Source organism: Leptopilina heterotoma, unplaced genomic scaffold (genome assembly GCF_015476425.1).
Source record: "Leptopilina heterotoma isolate Lh14 unplaced genomic scaffold, ASM1547642v1 Lhet_191, whole genome shotgun sequence".
NCBI lineage: Eukaryota > Metazoa > Arthropoda > Insecta > Hymenoptera > Figitidae > Leptopilina > Leptopilina heterotoma.
In genome coordinates this window covers 553,158-570,577 of record NW_025110910.1, presented here as the reverse complement: position 1 = coordinate 570,577, position 17,420 = coordinate 553,158, and the positions used below count along the sequence as shown (strand labels likewise).

Genomic DNA, 17,420 nt, shown 5'->3' with positions numbered 1-17,420 from the left:
TCTTGAATATCCCGGTGCTGTGAGGGTACCTATGCAAATTCAGACAGTTGATAAAAAGAAGTTATTTTATATAAAATATTAACTTTACGAAAATTCACTTTTTTCGATTTCACAAATTTTTTTAATTTCAATTTTGCAACACTTCCCCGTTCTCTAACAGAGAATCGTAATAATAAAGAAAGATAAAACTCAATAAATCTGTTTATATAAAAATATAAATGGTAATTTTGTTATTAGAATCGAGATCTTTATTTCTTCTTGCACTTGATATAGAAAAATATTTGATTCAGAAAGCTATCATTTCATAGTATATTTGCACCTTACAATGCAATATAATATAAAATAAAATGAAATACAGTGCGAAGAGAAATGTGAAATTCATGGTAGTGATTCTTTCATTTTTCAAACACACAGAAAGTGTTTTTCGACAATATTTGCTCTATAACGTAATCTTCGACGAATTTCTAAAAAGGATTCACTATATTCCCCCCCCCCCCCGCCACAATGTGAAGTTATTTTATGCAAAAAAGTATTATAAAAGTAAGCAAACATAAAAGTTTTAACAAAACTGGATTTACCATAACTGCACGCGAGGTTCGTCAAAAAATTTTCATTTCTATACCATAATATAATATGAATTTTGCATATTAGACTCTTCGTATAGTAAAACATTGAGTTTTTTTTCGAAAGAATTTTAAATTTTTCAAACTTTTTCCACAAGCTCTTACAATTTCATTTCATAGTTGACGTCAGTAAATTAAGCCGTCCACTAAAGCTTTTACCGTAGTGGGATGAAATTTTTATGCTTTATTTTATTATATTAAAAAAAGGGATTTAAAAAAAACTTTTTTCTCGAGAGTGACTTGATTTTTATTAGCGAGATTGCTTTTTTATTGTCAATTAAATGGTTAAAAAAATATTTTACGACACTTCACAGTACAAAAGTTGTTTGGTCATTCATAAAAATAATTTTTATATACGAAATACATTAGTTACTTTACACGAAATTAATTTATTGCTTAGGCTGAAAATGACAATGAGTGTAGGGCAAATTTTTATTCTGCAATGATTTTCTAATTGAAAATATAAGTTGAATTAGGAATTAGCTTTCATTCTAATTTTTTTGGAATTTCTTACCTTGACTTTGACTACTGGCAAAATAGAAAAAAGTTGATAAAAAAATTATTACCTTTAGAGACTCTTCCCTGTAGTCTAGGGTTTAAATAGAGACCAAGAACAACAACAAATATTAACGGGTTCCCGAAATATTACAAAAAAAGTCGTAGGTAAGAAAAATTTTCAAACATTGATTCCTCCAATTTGCCGACGAGTGTTGAGTCAGTCTCAGTTTAACTGTGAACGTGACACACGAAACATCAACTGCCTCTTCTAGACAAAGAAATTTAAAAGTTGTCTTGATGAGTAAGTCTAAACCGTATTGAAAACTTAAAAATTAATTTTCTACACAATGTCTATTTCTAGAGAAAAAATTTGAAAGTTGTCTTGATGAGTAAGTTTAAACCACATTCAAACCTTAAAAATTAGTTTTTTACACAAGGGCTATTTCTAGACGAAAAATTTAAAAGTTGTCTTAATGAATAAGTCTAAATCATATTCGAAACTTAAAAATTAGTTTTCTACACACGTCTATTTCTAGAGAAAAAATTTAAAAAGTTGTTTTGATGAGTAAGTCTAAACCACATTCAAAACTTAAAAATTTTTTTCAGCAAAACAACCATTTCCCAGACTTTAAATCATGTTTCCTAAGAACCGAAATATTTACTACTTACTACATTGCTCAATTCATGACTGTGTCTATAACTGTATGTGAACTGACTTCTAAATTAGAAATAATATCTCCTGCTGGTAATCAAAAAACATGATCTTGAAAATACTAAAATTACCATCAGAGGTCTTCCAACAGTTTCACGTAGGACGCGTGACTAAATTGAAAATGAAACACAGAAAGAGAAAAGGAAAAGAAAATAAAAAAAATGTGAAGGAGCGACGGACGACAGCATTGTTTGCGAGCACATAAACCCCTGTTAGGAATCCCGGAATGAAGTACGCCGTTGTACCTTGCGGCTCTATTGTGCCGCCAGCTTCCATATAATAGCTCAGTAACGTGTCCCCTTACGGCGAAATAAGTTAATAACTGAGACCGAGGAAAATCTGTCCCATATATTTACGAATGTGACGCTACTCGAGATGGTGATAATTGGAAAAGGTCGGAGGTAATGACCTTTTGTTTGTAACTTTACGACAGTTGGAAAGGCCAGCCTTAATCTAGTTAGAATTGTGAACACATAACCCAGATGACTCTTTACTTTACTATCAGAAAGGTCTCACGTTGCAAAACTGTCGAGCATGTCCTCAACTACTTTAATGTTTTACAAAACTTTTCTTTGTATTAATCCATCACGTTTAAAACTATCGTTAATAAAAAATTTTCCCATTCCTACAAGTCTATGCAAATTTCCATAAAATCCACAACACCTGACGCTGAAGTCTTTTAAAAATGATAATCTAGATTTTTCCAAATTTGTAATTAAATTCCGGAAGGTTTTTTAAAATTCCCCTCCTGTCTTCTTGAATAATGCGACCTCCTTTTATATTTCAATTTGTAACGATAATATTTTTTCTGACATTGAAACAATAGTTCCTTTTCAGTTTCACAAAAGTAATGTAGATGATAAAACGATTTGTCTAAGTCTAGGAAATTGCAGAATTCAAATAAAACTTTCCATCAAGCTATAGGTTTTTTATTTTCAAAGGAAAAGAGTTGGGGATCCGGAGATGAGTTCTCGCCAAGAAAGTAAAAATGATCGGAACCTACATAACGCGTTATATTGCATTATAATGCAGTATTAAAATTACATTAAAAGATTAGTTTAATTTTTTCTAAAATTGTTAGAACTAAAAAGTAAATATGCAAATTGGGAAATTTAAGTCAGGGAAAGAGAAACAACTTGGTATTATTTTTCAAAAATAACAAAAACATAATTACTTAACTGATTAATCTAGAAACTTTGTAATTAAATAATTAGACATCGGTGAGGGGGAGACTAAGGAAAGGGCACTATTCAATTTAAACTTCGGTATAATTTAATGGAGTTTACTTTAATCCAAACAGGATTCGTAGATTAAAGTTAGATGTACATTAATCTGAACATAAAGATTTAGAAAAAAAGATAATTTTAGGAGTGATTGCAATTACCTAAACAACTTCTATTGGGATTTTTGTCTTAGGAAAAAAAACATTAGGGGGGGACGTCTGCTGATGACCAGTTAATCGACAGTCTAGATTCAGTGGTGAATTTTTGTTCCTCAGTTCGTCTGATGCCGGGCTACAAAGAGCATCTCAATCCTACAGTTAAAAAAACTTTTGTAATATTTAGGGGTACCTAAATATTTTTTGTTTGCTTAGGCACTTTTGGGAAATCTGCATACAGATACCTTGGATTCCACACTCCAAAGTTATGTGGGGATGGTCAAGTTTCAATGAAAATGCAAGTGTCAAATTAATTAAAGTCGCTAAAGATTTCCATCCTACAAAACTTTTGGGAAATATTTATTTCTTTTGGGCCCTAGGAAGATAAAGTCGAGGAGCATCCCATTTATTTCCAAAGCTATGATTCTTTGCTTCAAGTTTCCTCCCCTATGATCAAGACCCAAAACCGATTGTTCAGGCAAAAACGAATACTCCTAATTTCAAGCCATAATGTTGTAATACTCTTTAAGAATAAAAGAACCGGTTCCATTTACATTGTCCTAGTTAACAATCCTGCGTGATCGTGGGCAGTTAAAAAATGTTTTTATATTTTTATCTCCATTATAGTGTACAAAAGAAACTTTTGTTTCCCTAAAATAGCTAATTTGTCCATTTTTATCTACAAAACTATATAATAGACTAATTTAAAGAATAAACATATCATTCCATCTAAAACGCCTTTAAAATCTTTGACATAAAACTAACCGAGGTTTTAATGACTTTCAGACAACTTTCGACTCCTAAATCACTTGGTCGAAGAACTTTATGATTCTAATAATGCATAATAAACCAGAAAGTAAGGTTATCATTCATCGTTCCCCTTTTTTTCTACCAAATAACGTACCTACTTTTTAACTTTTATAAAGTATATACTATACTTGTAAAACAAGTTCTTTTATCCATTTTACATTAGTTTTGATATGCTTACTTTATCGAGGATAATACTTAGAAAATTTTTTCAATTACCATGATTTGTTAAACAAAGAAAATAATTAAAATTTTCGAATATTTCATCTGCGCAGACCAGACGGTTTTATAAATTTAAATTCCTGTACGTCAACTTAAAGTAGCTAATATTTAAAGTGCGGAAAAATTTCTTTTTTCATTCCTTTTAATACACAAGACTGTAAAAATGTGAAACGAAGATAAGCGACTCATTAAGGTGGTACGTTGACAAGTTGCTACCCCAAAAGATAAGAATAGAAGTCGCGTGCAAGATCGCTGCCATTCTCAGCGAGCAGGATTTCTGCTCAGGACTCGAGCAAATTGCGGATTACTTTCAAATCCAGGGATTTCTCAGTAGCGTACTTTAAATTCTAGATCTTCAAATAAATGTGTCTTGATTCTTTTTTATTCTCTTTTATACCCAGTGATGACTAAAGTTGCAAAAAAAAAATTTAATCTCTTTAATTCTCTTACTAACTTTCACTCAGCAGTTGACACGACACTCACAATATCCTATTATCTGCTCAGCGAAAAGATTTTTATCTACCTTATGTTGTTCCACGACTATTCTGCAATTTTATTTTTCTTCTCTTGTCTGTTTTATTCAATTCCCTTTAGGGATTTAATTTTTTTAATTCTTTATTTCACTGTTTTCAATAGTCGAAATATTTCTTTTCCAATTCATCTTTGAACTTGTATTTTATTTAGAATTTCATGAGGTAAACAAGCCACTTAGAGTAGGTGAATGATTATGGGAGGGCAAAACCTGACTAAAATCATAAGATGTAGTTAAAATTTGGGGTCTGATTTTCAAAATTCAAAATGGCGGATTTAATATGGCGGACAAATTTTTAAAAACAGTTGGATTCTTATAAAAGTTGGTATCGTGTCCAGTAAAAACCGTTAACCCTTATTGGGTGGTTTTGGAGTTTGATGATTCCTCCAATTCGCCGTTGAGTCAGTCTCAGTTCGACTGTGAACGTGATAAACGAAACATCAATTGTATGTTTTAGACAAAAAAAATTAAAAGTTGTTTTGATGAGTAAGTCTAAACCATATTCAAAACTTAAAAATTAGTTTTCTGCAAAACGGCTATTTCTAGACAAAAAAATTTACAAGTTTGTCTTGATGAGTAAGTCTAAACCATATGGTCTCGTGTCCAGTAAAAACCGTCGCCCTTTACTTGTGAGCTTTTGGGGTCTGATTACATATGTAATGTCTGATTATCAAAATTCAAAATGGCGGATCTAATATGGCAGACAAATTATTGTTTTTTATATTAACTACGGGTTAATAATTATAAGATAATGTAATAATTGATCTAATTACAGGCAAGATGTTGCTTTAAAAGAAACTAAAATGTTTAATTTATTTAAAGCTTTAATCCTTCCCTCAAAATGATTAATAATCATCTTGATTCTCTATTATTTAAATGAAACAATCAACCCTCGCCTTAGCTCGGAACGAAGCATTCTCGCATTATGATTCTCATTTGCAAAACTGAGAACGCAATTTGGACAGGAAATTATTTTACCAAAATTTAATACTCGAATTTTGGGGAAAGACGACATAATATGGTACATGTGGTTATCGGTTTAATTCTGCAGATGCATTATTAGATAATAAAATGCAGGAATTTAATGGCTCGACATAAAACCTCATGCTTATTCGACAAACGTCATTCACCAATTATTTGCCGTCAGTAAAAAAAATTTTTAAATTTTCATTTCATGTCGAACTTTATTAGAACGATCGTTTTTAATTATAACTAATTGTTTCGAATCGCCATACAGTTATTAATACCTGAAATAATTTTTTATTTTGCAAAAAAGTATGAAAATGAAGAGATTTAAAGATTAATATTTATACCGAGAAAAATGTGAATGTTTTCTAAAAATTACGAGTACCAGAAAGCTTTAGATTTCTCGTTGCGGTTTAGAAGTAATTTATTAAAAAAAACCGCGAGTCGAAAGTTTTGAATCTCAAGGCGAGTACGTATGCTTACTTCAACTTTTATTTATTTATTTTTTTTCAAAATAAAAATGTAGGTATACATCAGGTAAAGCTACATCAATACTTTACAAATTTAATGAGTCGCCGTATACTAAAAAGTTTGTTAACATTTCTATTTCGTTAAATCGGAAGATTTTAGTATTCTATTTATGAACACGTCGTATTCATGAATATTTGTTGAAAAGCAAAACAAATTATATTTTCAATCCTGTGAAAATTAAAATTTCAGCTCTTATATTCAGTATACACAGTATTAGAAAGTAATTAAACTTTGTGTTTCGTGCACCAAATTTCGTTGCAGTTACTACCTCTGTAATAAAATAACTATATATTGGTTCATTTGCTGCGTGTCTGTAATGGAAGGCAATAGAACCAATAATTTCTCATTAGATATAAAATACTATGAAATTATTGAATTTAGCGATGTGGATAAACAGGGAATTGGAAAAATGAGCAATATTAAAAATTAAATTATTTTTGCATTCTTTCGAATTTCCTGTATGAGCGATGTTAGACTCTTAAGTCCCTCCTTGATTTGTTATTATAATTTTTTAATGAACAATAAAAAAGGATCATTACATATAAGAATAAAATTTTTTATGAGAAAAGAACTGTAAGTAAAATAGCGCACATTTAAAAATTCTTTAAATACGTTATTGTCAAACAACTTTATTGCTAAGTGTTAATACGACCTTAAGTGGTAAAGTACTTTACTGTTTACTCTATTCCCTCCAAGAACACTTTATTAAAACGCAAAGTATGAATTCCACATAGTAGTAACAGCTCATCGATAAAACTTCACTACAAGGGATAACAATAAATATTGATTCCGTAAAATATAACATTTCTCATATTTTCACTTCGTAGATTTAAAATATATATTATCCCCACAAATTATTAAAAGCAGCTTTTATCAAAGTACTAAAAGCATTTTATTGTATTTAATTTAAAAAGTGGATAAATAAAATTTTTTAAAAATTACAAACAGGTTGCAAATTAAAATTTTTTATACGTTTCAATAAATGCATGTAAATGTATTTAGAAGAATTTATAATATGTGGGATTTTATATTAAGCTTAATTTAATTAAAGGGGAATATTTGTGGAGAAGTGAAGGCATGCGTTTTAATTTATTGCTGCAAATGTAAATTAAAGCTTGGATTAATAATGCGAATTGGACCCTGGAAATGGAGGTTGCATTCTCTTTGATTTATTTTAAATCGAGGAAACTGTAATTTTAGTCATAAACTCAATGTTCAGATTTCATATAAACTGTATTTCTCATGTTTTATTGCGAAACATATGTTTGTTACAGATTTTTAGTTCTTAATATTTCATTTTCTTTTTATACGCGCATCGAAATTTCTCTCTTCGCGAATTTATTAGGTGCAAAATTCATTATTTTTTTTAAATCGAAGTTTCGTAACGAGTATACATTTTGCGACTTAGCTTTATTTTTTGTTTCGATATTAGTAACGAAATTACTAATAGTAGAAAGACGGTAGATTCAACTCTGTTTTAGGGTCTTACGCCTGCCTTGGAATTTTTCTTAAGCGAAAATAAAAATTCAAAATGGCGGATCCAATATGGCGGACAAATTTTTAAAAAATAATTCGTATCTTATAAAAATTGGTGCACAACAAAATATTACTGGATCTACTCTTTCACACAATATAATTAGGCAGGGCTTTGCAATTGTATTCCATTCGATTTATTCTTGTGACGTAAGAGCAGAACTTCTGCATGACAGTGGGTTTGACAACTTATGTAATTATTAGTCGCAAACAACCTGTACAATAATTTTCCGGGTGCTATTGTTTGCACCTGTCACAGAATTCAAAATAGAATCTCCAATCTTAGGCTCATTCTTCTACACGAGACACTGACCAACTAGATGTCTGCATCTGATGTTACTATGTGCTGAATTTGTTTCGCATCTTCATTGTCACTTGAAACTAAGTATTTTATTTTTCATCTCCCATGTTCATCATCACAGACATTCTCAAATCTAAACATTCCTATTGCTCCCCTCCCTTTCTTAAAAATTAAATCGATGAATGTCGATTAAATTAATTTGATGAAAAGAATGAACATTACATAACCGGCTCACAAATCAGATGAACTAATAATTCGTTGCATCTTGTTTAGAAATTAGCAATTATTTGTTTTATTTTCATGTTTACAATTTTCTCCTCAGGGTTTTCATCTCTTACTCACGATAGTCATCGATGATTTCTTCTATGAATGTAGATTAAATTAATTTAATAGAGAGAGTGAAAATAAAATAACCGGCTCACAAATCAGATGAACTTATAATTCGTTGTCACAGGCGTTCTCAAATCTAAACATTCTAATTGCTCCCCTCCCATTTCCTTAATTCCCAAAAACCTTTGCGAACAGTCGCACATGGACTCTCCGAACATCCGTTCAGGTCAGAAGTTGAAGCGAGAGTGTCAAGCGGTACTGATTTCCCACCCAAGCAGACTTCACTGCGGGGTACCATTTTTTAGTGTTGATCAACTTCTATCAAGAATATCACAGTAAGTTTAATAATTTAACACTTATTTTCTGGACTAAGAGCAAGGACTGGATAATCGCGTCTCATGACACGTGGAGTAGGTAACTTAGCATTAACTTGATGAGCTCATTTTGCTCCCTCTTTTTTTTCATAACTTGGTTTGTCCTTTTACTAAATGTAGTGGTAATGTAGAGGTCAACAAAAAGAGGGCATCATGGGTACGGAAATTCTCTTTTGTCAATTTCTCTCAAGATGCATTTATGCGTTAAAAACTATCAGGAAAAGATCGTAGAATTGAATTTAGAACTGTGTACTTTATCTCATCCTACAACCATTTACAAAGTGCGCCACAACCACGTTTCATGCAGAGCTAGGTCCATGGCGGATGCGGCACCGCACTACAATGACGTAATTCACTGCCTAAATGTGTTGTGTGTCTACTTTTCCGACAATTTTCTTCCCTTCTGTTTATTTACCCACCGTCGTCTCTAATTTTCTAAAAAATATTAATTAAATTTTCATTAAATGTTTAATATTATTTAAAAATTTCACAACTTTCAGTTTAATTTTAATTTCCATTATAAACTCTTCTTAGGAAAAATTTAAAAAGATCATATTAATTCATACATTTTTCTCAAAGTAAGATATAAATTTTCTCCTCTAAAATTATATTTAACCGATAGCTTGCAAATGTCTGCAACTGTATCTAAATTACGCCATTACAAATCTAAATTGGATAATTTCATTTTCTTCTTTCCTTAAATTTTCTACGAGATTTCCTCAAGTACAAGTTTCCACTTCAATACCCTGGTAGTTGCTTTACCTAAGTAAAAGGCTTTTTCTTTATTCCTGCACAAGCAGTAAAATGGAAATGACATGTCGTATGGAGTTCGATAAAAGTTGAGAGAGAAAAAAGCGTTTCCTCTCTGCTCCCTGTAGTTTGTGAAAATAAAATATAATTCTTTATTGTTATTTTTACAGATATTTTGTCCTTTAAAGTAATGAAATCTTTTTTTATGGTCTGACTAAAAAATTTTTTGAATTAAAGTAAAAGTCTGTATTTGCTTTTCTTTCTTGGTTGGTTTTTAAATAAATATTTTCCCACCACATTTAGTAGGCTCATTGACTTATCCTCATCCTAAATTAGGTTTAATTCTGAAACTAAATTTAAACTAGGAAAATTGATAAAACTATAATTTATATTTAATATTTTATTGCAAAGATTCAGTCCTCTGGAATAAATCGGATTTAAATCCCAGACGTAGCATTAACATTGCACTATAAATCCAATTACATCGGCTGTAATTCTGTAGAAGTTTGTCTGAATCATTCTAAAGGAGATGGATTCTCGCTGAAGTTAGGTCTATACACTTTCTAGTTAAACTAGCAATGAATTAAAGTCTAACTTTACCATACATGGGAAATTTTCCCTTAAAAGATTTGCAAATTGTTTTGAAATACTTTGTCTTTTTGAATATTTGTTAAAAGTATCTATTTAATTTTAGCTGCGAACGAACATTTAAGTTTGGATCACTATGGCAAACGAACTCAAAGTCTCTAAGAGAACTGTTGAGTTTGTTACAAGAGAAATTCCATTTTATTAAAACTATAGTAATTTAGTGAAATTCCTAGGAAGGAAAATTAGTGTTCTGTAATTTTTAATTACATGCTGAAATAAATACTGGACGTAAATAAGAACGTTAGAACTAATTAAAACTAGAGAGGAAGTACGTCAAAGAATAACCACTAATTATAATTTTCATTTATGGTTTGCATAAATTTTCTCCCATAAACTTGATACAGTTTTCGAGTCACAAAAGAAATTTTATGTAAAGTTTCATTAACATAGACTGGGTCCAGTTGACTTGACTTTTTTTCTCTCTCTATGTTTATATATTTGTGTGGGAAGTATATATTCACTGCAGGAATATAAAATATACATATTCATTGTACATGTAGAGTCTCTTCAAAGTTGAGTATAGTGGTATTCCCCTTCGGACTATAGTCGAAGCACTACAGTTGGTTCGCGTCTTCATATAGGCACTCAGCAACCGAAGCTCCCCGCGGGATCTCATCTCCCGTCCCATGTCTTCCGCTGGCATGTCTGCCTCGTTGCTCTAGCCTCCGTCTTTCTACTTCGTTCTACATCCGTCTTTTCCAACCTTTGCTCTCCCATCCTCGTCCTTGTTCTCTCCTCTTTCCCTAGTCCCACACTCCTGCCGCATCTGTTTGAACAACGAGGTGAATATTATTCCCCCGACTACCCAAGACTTTCTACGTACATAACCGAGTTTCCTCTATGTGCTCTTTTTCGAAAAAAGAGACTTACAAGCAGCGTTTTGAAAACGATTTCAACTTTATCTTCAAATGCGATTAACCTCCCTTGAAAGGGAACACTTGACGTTCTCAAAAAGTAATGTTTGTTGATGTGGAGCATTGTGGACTGGAATTTCAACTAGCAGATCTGTTGGTCGCAAGAAAAGAGGAAATGCCGCGACTAAGCTCGTCTGCGTGTCGGACCCCCGCGTAGAATGTTTGCATAGCAAGTATAACGCGAAAAGAGGACGAAAAATTAAACAGAATTCTTCTAACCAATGGAGTCCAGTGATAGCTGTTTTGAGTGAGGTTTCGGTTAATTAAATATTAAACAATTTATGAATATTGTTTCTCAACCGGTCAGTCCATACGCGTAGTACCTGCGCCGTCTTAATTTATCACATCACGGTGACTACCATGAATTGGTGACTAGCTGGAATTAATTGCGTTACTCTTCTCTGGGTCCCTGATCATACTGGATTTATTGAAAATGATAGAGCGGATGAACTAACCAAAGTAGGTGCTATGGAACAATTCCGGAAACTATTATATCCATAGGATGTCTTACAGATCTCCTGAGATATCTTAAGGCCACCCTAATCCAAATTAGGATATCTAAATTTCCAGGTGCGATTATGACGTCCGTAGGCTATCCTCGAATATCCGTTGCTGTTAGGGTTTGAATTAATATTTAAAATTAAGGATTCAAAAATTAAATCGAAGTTGCCTAATAATGTTAAATAGAATTCCTAACATGATCACCATCGACAAACATACCTTAACGAAGAACATAAATAGTTCGTCGTCACTGGGAGAAAGGAGAAGTTGGGAGTAATCGACAGTGGTGCGAGCCAGACTTTGGTCAGACAATACAAAGCCTCAAAACTATAGTTCCGGATACCGACAATCTTGGTGGAGTCTAGAAATTGCATTCTAGAATAGACCAGGGAATTCTGCACATGGCGTACTACGAGAAATTCACGTAACTTTTTGTTGCACGCATAGTTGAATCTGTAGCATTCCATATATAGGTAAAGGGATAGTATATATCCCTGCGCAAAACTTTTCTAGTATCTTCCGCTTCCGTAAATAACGTATATGTATATTAGAGAGCTATTCGAGAATGCACAGAATAATAAATATGTAGGAAATGTTATGTGCTCTTATTCCAATTCCTTTTTGGAATTATTCTTAATCGCTGAAATAATGTAACTTCTTATTTACTTTATTTATCAGTTTAGGTAATGCGTACGCGTCACATTTGCAAAAGCGTATAAAAATTAATTGACGACGGAAAATCAATAGTTAAGTCACAAGTCTGGAGATAATGAATACTTGCTTAATATTTAGAACAACAAGTAAACTTTATTCTGTTCGAACATACAAGATTTATGGACAAAATTATTATTTCTAAAGGGTCAAACTTAAACTTAATGATGGTATTGTCACTACGCAAACGTAATTATAACTTTGTATCGAAGAAATCTGAAGACTGACAATGAATTTGCATTGGGTTTTATGGTAGCAAATTTTCTCTAGCGGAAAGCAAGAAGATCAAAGATCACCCCACCGCTAAGCTTCACTTCTAGATCATCCTAAGTATTGAATCACTTCTTGGAGCTTTGTGAACACCTGCACATATAGTATATCGCGAGTACCACTATTCCATGGGTTAGTAAACAATCCCATCAGCAAAACTAAGCTGACGTTTCAGCTGAAATTCAATGTCTTGAATTTCAAAGAAAGAATTTTGTTACCAGAATGGAACAGCGTATAAAATTTTATTTATTCGTGCTTAACGCGAAAAAATTAATTTCAAATAATTCGTCTAATTCCGCAATTCATCCAGTGACTATTTTTCAAAAGGGGACGATTAGAAATATATAGTTCTATTCCCAAAACTTGCAAATTCAAACAAAAAGTTGTGTAGTATAGATTTTCCTTTCAAAAGCAGAGGTGTTTTTCTATGACAGTGAATGCAAAATAAGTTTAATATTTAATTGACTTAGGCAAACTTGAATTTGAATTTCATGTAGAGTTTACCACGGCAGAACTGGCATCTTTCATGCAAATATTTAGTGCATACGTCTTGCTTGTTTACTTTGCTCGCATACAGGTGTAAGTGTAAATAATTGTAAATTACACACAAGGTTTGAATTTACAACAGACGCAAGGCAAAATTATATATTGTAACGCAGTTACAAAATGGCGTACACCTAAATTAATTTTCTAAATTAATAAACCTAGGGAATTAACCTAATTCATTGAAACAGTTTTTATTTTTACTGTATAACAATTTATTTATCAATCCTTTTAGATAATTTCCAGTCTAGATCTGCAGATTATAAACTCAATTATCTTTTTTTTTGTTTCAGGTTCACCTGTACAATGTTCCAGACTATTTAATACGGATTTTCTTCAAGAATGGCCTACACCAGAGACTGGTCCTTATTTCGACACGACTGCCCCTGCGAACGTGACGGGTCTCGTAGGGAAACCAGTTCACCTAGTGTGCAGAGTAAAGAACCTCGGTAATCGAACTGTAAGTACCATGACGTGATCGATAGTACTTTTGCATTTGAAGAAGTGAGGTCATAATGCTCTAACTCTACAGGCAATAATAGGAAACGTGATCGAAATTACCGTAATAGTCTCAAATAATGACAATGCTTGGTATCAAAATGAAAATATCGATATTTTTCCCGTACTTCAAAAGTAGTTCTCCAATTACATTGTCATGAAATAATCAACATAATTTAAATAAGGATTATAATTTCCTTCAGCAACAATTTGATGCTCAGGGATTATTTCTCCTAAATTCATTGACCACCAGAGTCTAAACAATATTAACCTTTTCATATTTAGTTACACTTGGCAAATTTAATTACAACACCCAAAAGGACGCGTAGAAATTAACATTAAGTTTATGTTCTGGTTACTTGGTATCTAATTGCTCCCAAGGGTCAGCTTAGAGGTACGAAAAGTTCCATGTTAGGAAATTTGTTATTTGTTAAAGGTTCTTTGTATACAAATAAAAGTATACAACTTCCAGTAATTAAGATAGTTATTCGTACATTTCGAAATACTGTTTCAAGTAATAGTGGAAATATATTACTTGAAAATTAACACTGGGAAAAATTCTATAGATAGAAACGTCAAATTCTGATCAAAAACTACAAAGTTTTAACACAGTATCGTAGCTCTATCTATTCTTAAATTACATATTTAAATTTTGTGAACAAAATTCCGAATTTTAGGTATACGTTTATTTTATATTCATAGGACAGTCATAAAACAAAATTGATGTACCTAAAAAAATATAAGAAATTGAATATTAATGAGGTTCCTGACCCGAATGGTATTCCTCGAGACCTCATCAGAGCTTGCCGGTCTTCTCTATTACATCCCTTGAATTTACTATTCAACTTACCAGTATCCTTCCCCATCCGAATGGAAAATAGGAATTTAATTTAATTTTATTATGTGTAGACCACCGAAACGGAGTCGATTTAAAAAAATGAGATAGTGTCTTTCCCTTTACCTTTTATATTATGTTACGTCAAAACAAGAAACCCTGTTTTCCCGGTTTTAAATTAGTTTCAGAATTGAACCCACTTTAGGATGAGTATATGTTAATGAGCCTATAAAATTTTGTGAGAGAATACAAACAATTTTAACAATGTTTATTTCTCCTTTCATTAAAAGTTACAACAATAGGGTTGTAATCTCAAATATTTTAATATCTGATGAGCAATAAAATTTAATATTAGACATTAACTTCATAGCCCTGTAATCAGAGTGTGGACATAAATGTTTACAACACTCCACAGTATCTATTTCATCCCGCGTAAAATACTGTGACAGTTTCTCAATTATTGTTCAAATTAGAAATACCTACCCATGATTTATTGAAATAGAATTCATAATAATAGTAGAATTAAACTCTTAACTTTCTAATCGCTTTGAAATATTGTTTTCATTTATTCAGAACAATAAAAATTTTCCCATTTTCCACTAGAAGCATTATACGAAAATGTTGTTAAACTTTTAAAAATATTATTCTTTTAAAAGACTTTGGGCTTTTTGTGAAAATACATCACCGCATGTGTGATAAGATAAGTATGAAAAGAAAATAGAGAAAATAAAACATCAAGGTATAAAGGGAAAAAGTGAGAGAGAGAGGTGACTGTAGTAATTGTACGCAAAGTGCATAATATTCATTACCCTTTTTTGTAGAAACGTGATTGAGATCTCTATCACGAAATTATATAACTAAAAATGAAAATAAACGAAATAATTTTCTGGGTTTAAAGAGAATTTTTAAATTAAATGAATGTTTATACTCTGGGGTCTGTAATTGTGATTATTTTTATTACTGTTTTTGCACTGTCGGGATATTCTTCAAAATATGACAAATACTAGCTCAATTATTCTTTAATTAATATGCTGAATGGTACTCTTGTTTCGAGTTTCAAAATATAACTTTCAACTTGATATCGTCAACAAATGATACTGAGTTTCTACTTGAGACTATGGTTAGTGACGATGTGGGGAGTGGTGGCTCGACGTTTCCCCTCTTGCTCTCCAAGTTCATGACTGAACGTCAACTAAGAGGAACAGGAAGTTTCCTCTCTTATAGAATATATAAGCCTTGACACGTTTTACGCCGTATTGAATTTAATTTATTTTTCATTTTGATTAACTACAGTTTATTGACAGAGTAGAGCAGAGATAAGTTGTTTTGATGAGTAAGTCTAAACCATTACAGTACCAGTCATTGATAAGTTGTCTTGATGAGTAAGTCTAAACCAGTGTTAGTCGGTAAATTAGTAATAAAAAAATTAACAAACATCAGGATCATCATAGTGAGTAAGTCAGATCCAGTATTGTGCCAGTCGCGTCTCGTAGTTGGCAGAAATCTGCTTGACAAGTTGTTCAGGCAAAATTTCCTCTGACGATTAAGTTCTAATTACTAAATAATTATCCACTGAATTGCAGATTTATTCAGTGTTTTCAAATCCTAATTTTTATTTTTCCAGGTGTCATGGGTTAGGCATCGAGACATTCATTTGCTAACCGTTGGTCGTTACACATACACAAGCGATCAGCGTTTCGAAGCATTACACGCACCACACACCGAGGAATGGACCCTAAGGATTCGATATCCTCAACGGAAGGATTCTGGAATCTACGAATGCCAAATTTCTACTACTCCACCAATTGGTCATCCCGTGAATCTCAATATTGTTGGTGAGTAAATTAGAAATATATTTCGCTGGCAAATTAATTTTTATAGATATCTCCAAAAAGGACCAATCCCTTAATGTCACGTTCCAAAATAACAGAAACCAGACAAGGTTCATGTAAAGAAATTCTTCCTGGCAAACTCCTGATATTTCCCTTACTATTAGGAGAGGAAAATACAAATTACTTTTTTTTAATTAATACTTTAAATTAAAGAACGAAAAGGAAAATTAATATAAACTCCCGTTTTAAAAAAAGTTTTTGTTCCTGCAAATATAATTATATCTATTTTTCATGTCACTTTCCATATACAAAAACTAAAATGACAATTAAAAATATTCATCATTAAATATCGCTCCTCTGGGGAAAAGTCAGATAGACATAATGAGGGAAGCAGGAATACTTGCATACACACGTACAATTCAGATACAAATTGTGATTGTTCCACGAATAAATAATGCAACGCGAATACCACCGAGCACTATCTTGAAACTAGCTCGCTATCTGAAAATTATCTGTTCTCTCGTTTACTCTGAATTCACTAGAAATTCAAGGAAGGAGAAACCACTACTTAGATTAACACTGCAATTAGCCTCACCTTAGAGCGAAGACCTATTCTCTTATTTGTTTAAGAAATTTTCACCTCAAACTCAAATTAATCTTTGAATAAAGATTCTCAACAATAGACCAAAAATTCTAAGAGAAAAAAATTATTGTAGTAAAAGAGGTTTTTTACTTTAATGCCCCCAGAACGAAAGGAGGAAATTTCTAAAAATAGAAAATTTTCTTGAAGGTTTTTAGGAACTCTGATTACCAATTCGAGGTCAGTTTTCAAAATTCAAAATGGCGGATCCAATATGGCGGATTTTTTTAAAAATTCATTGAATTAGCTTGAAACTTGGTATTCGGAGGTTTTTGGGGTCGCTGATTAAGAATCTGCTGTCAGATTATTAAAATTCCAAATGGCGGATACAATATGGCGGACGAATTTTTTGCTTGGGGACTTTTGGGAAATCTACATACAAACACCTTGGCTCTCCTGCGTCAGTAGTTAAAATCTAAAACTATTTCAATGTCAAAGCGGAATTTACAGCACAACAACAAGAATTAGTTA

The 17,420-nt window shown here is 32.0% G+C and overlaps 1 protein-coding gene across 2 annotated transcripts in view; it reads left to right on the top strand.

Moving 5' to 3' along the window:
* The window catches only part of LOC122500881 (zwei Ig domain protein zig-8-like), a 49,198-nt gene that overhangs the window by 14,704 nt on the left and 17,074 nt on the right, over positions 1 to 17,420 (top strand). For both annotated transcript variants that reach the window (XM_043610023.1, XM_043610024.1), the window contains exons 3-4: positions 13,438 to 13,604; positions 16,102 to 16,312. In XM_043610023.1, coding sequence (XP_043465958.1) covers positions 13,438 to 13,604; positions 16,102 to 16,312 — 378 coding nt within the window. The remainder of the gene's footprint in view (positions 1 to 13,437; positions 13,605 to 16,101; positions 16,313 to 17,420) is intronic.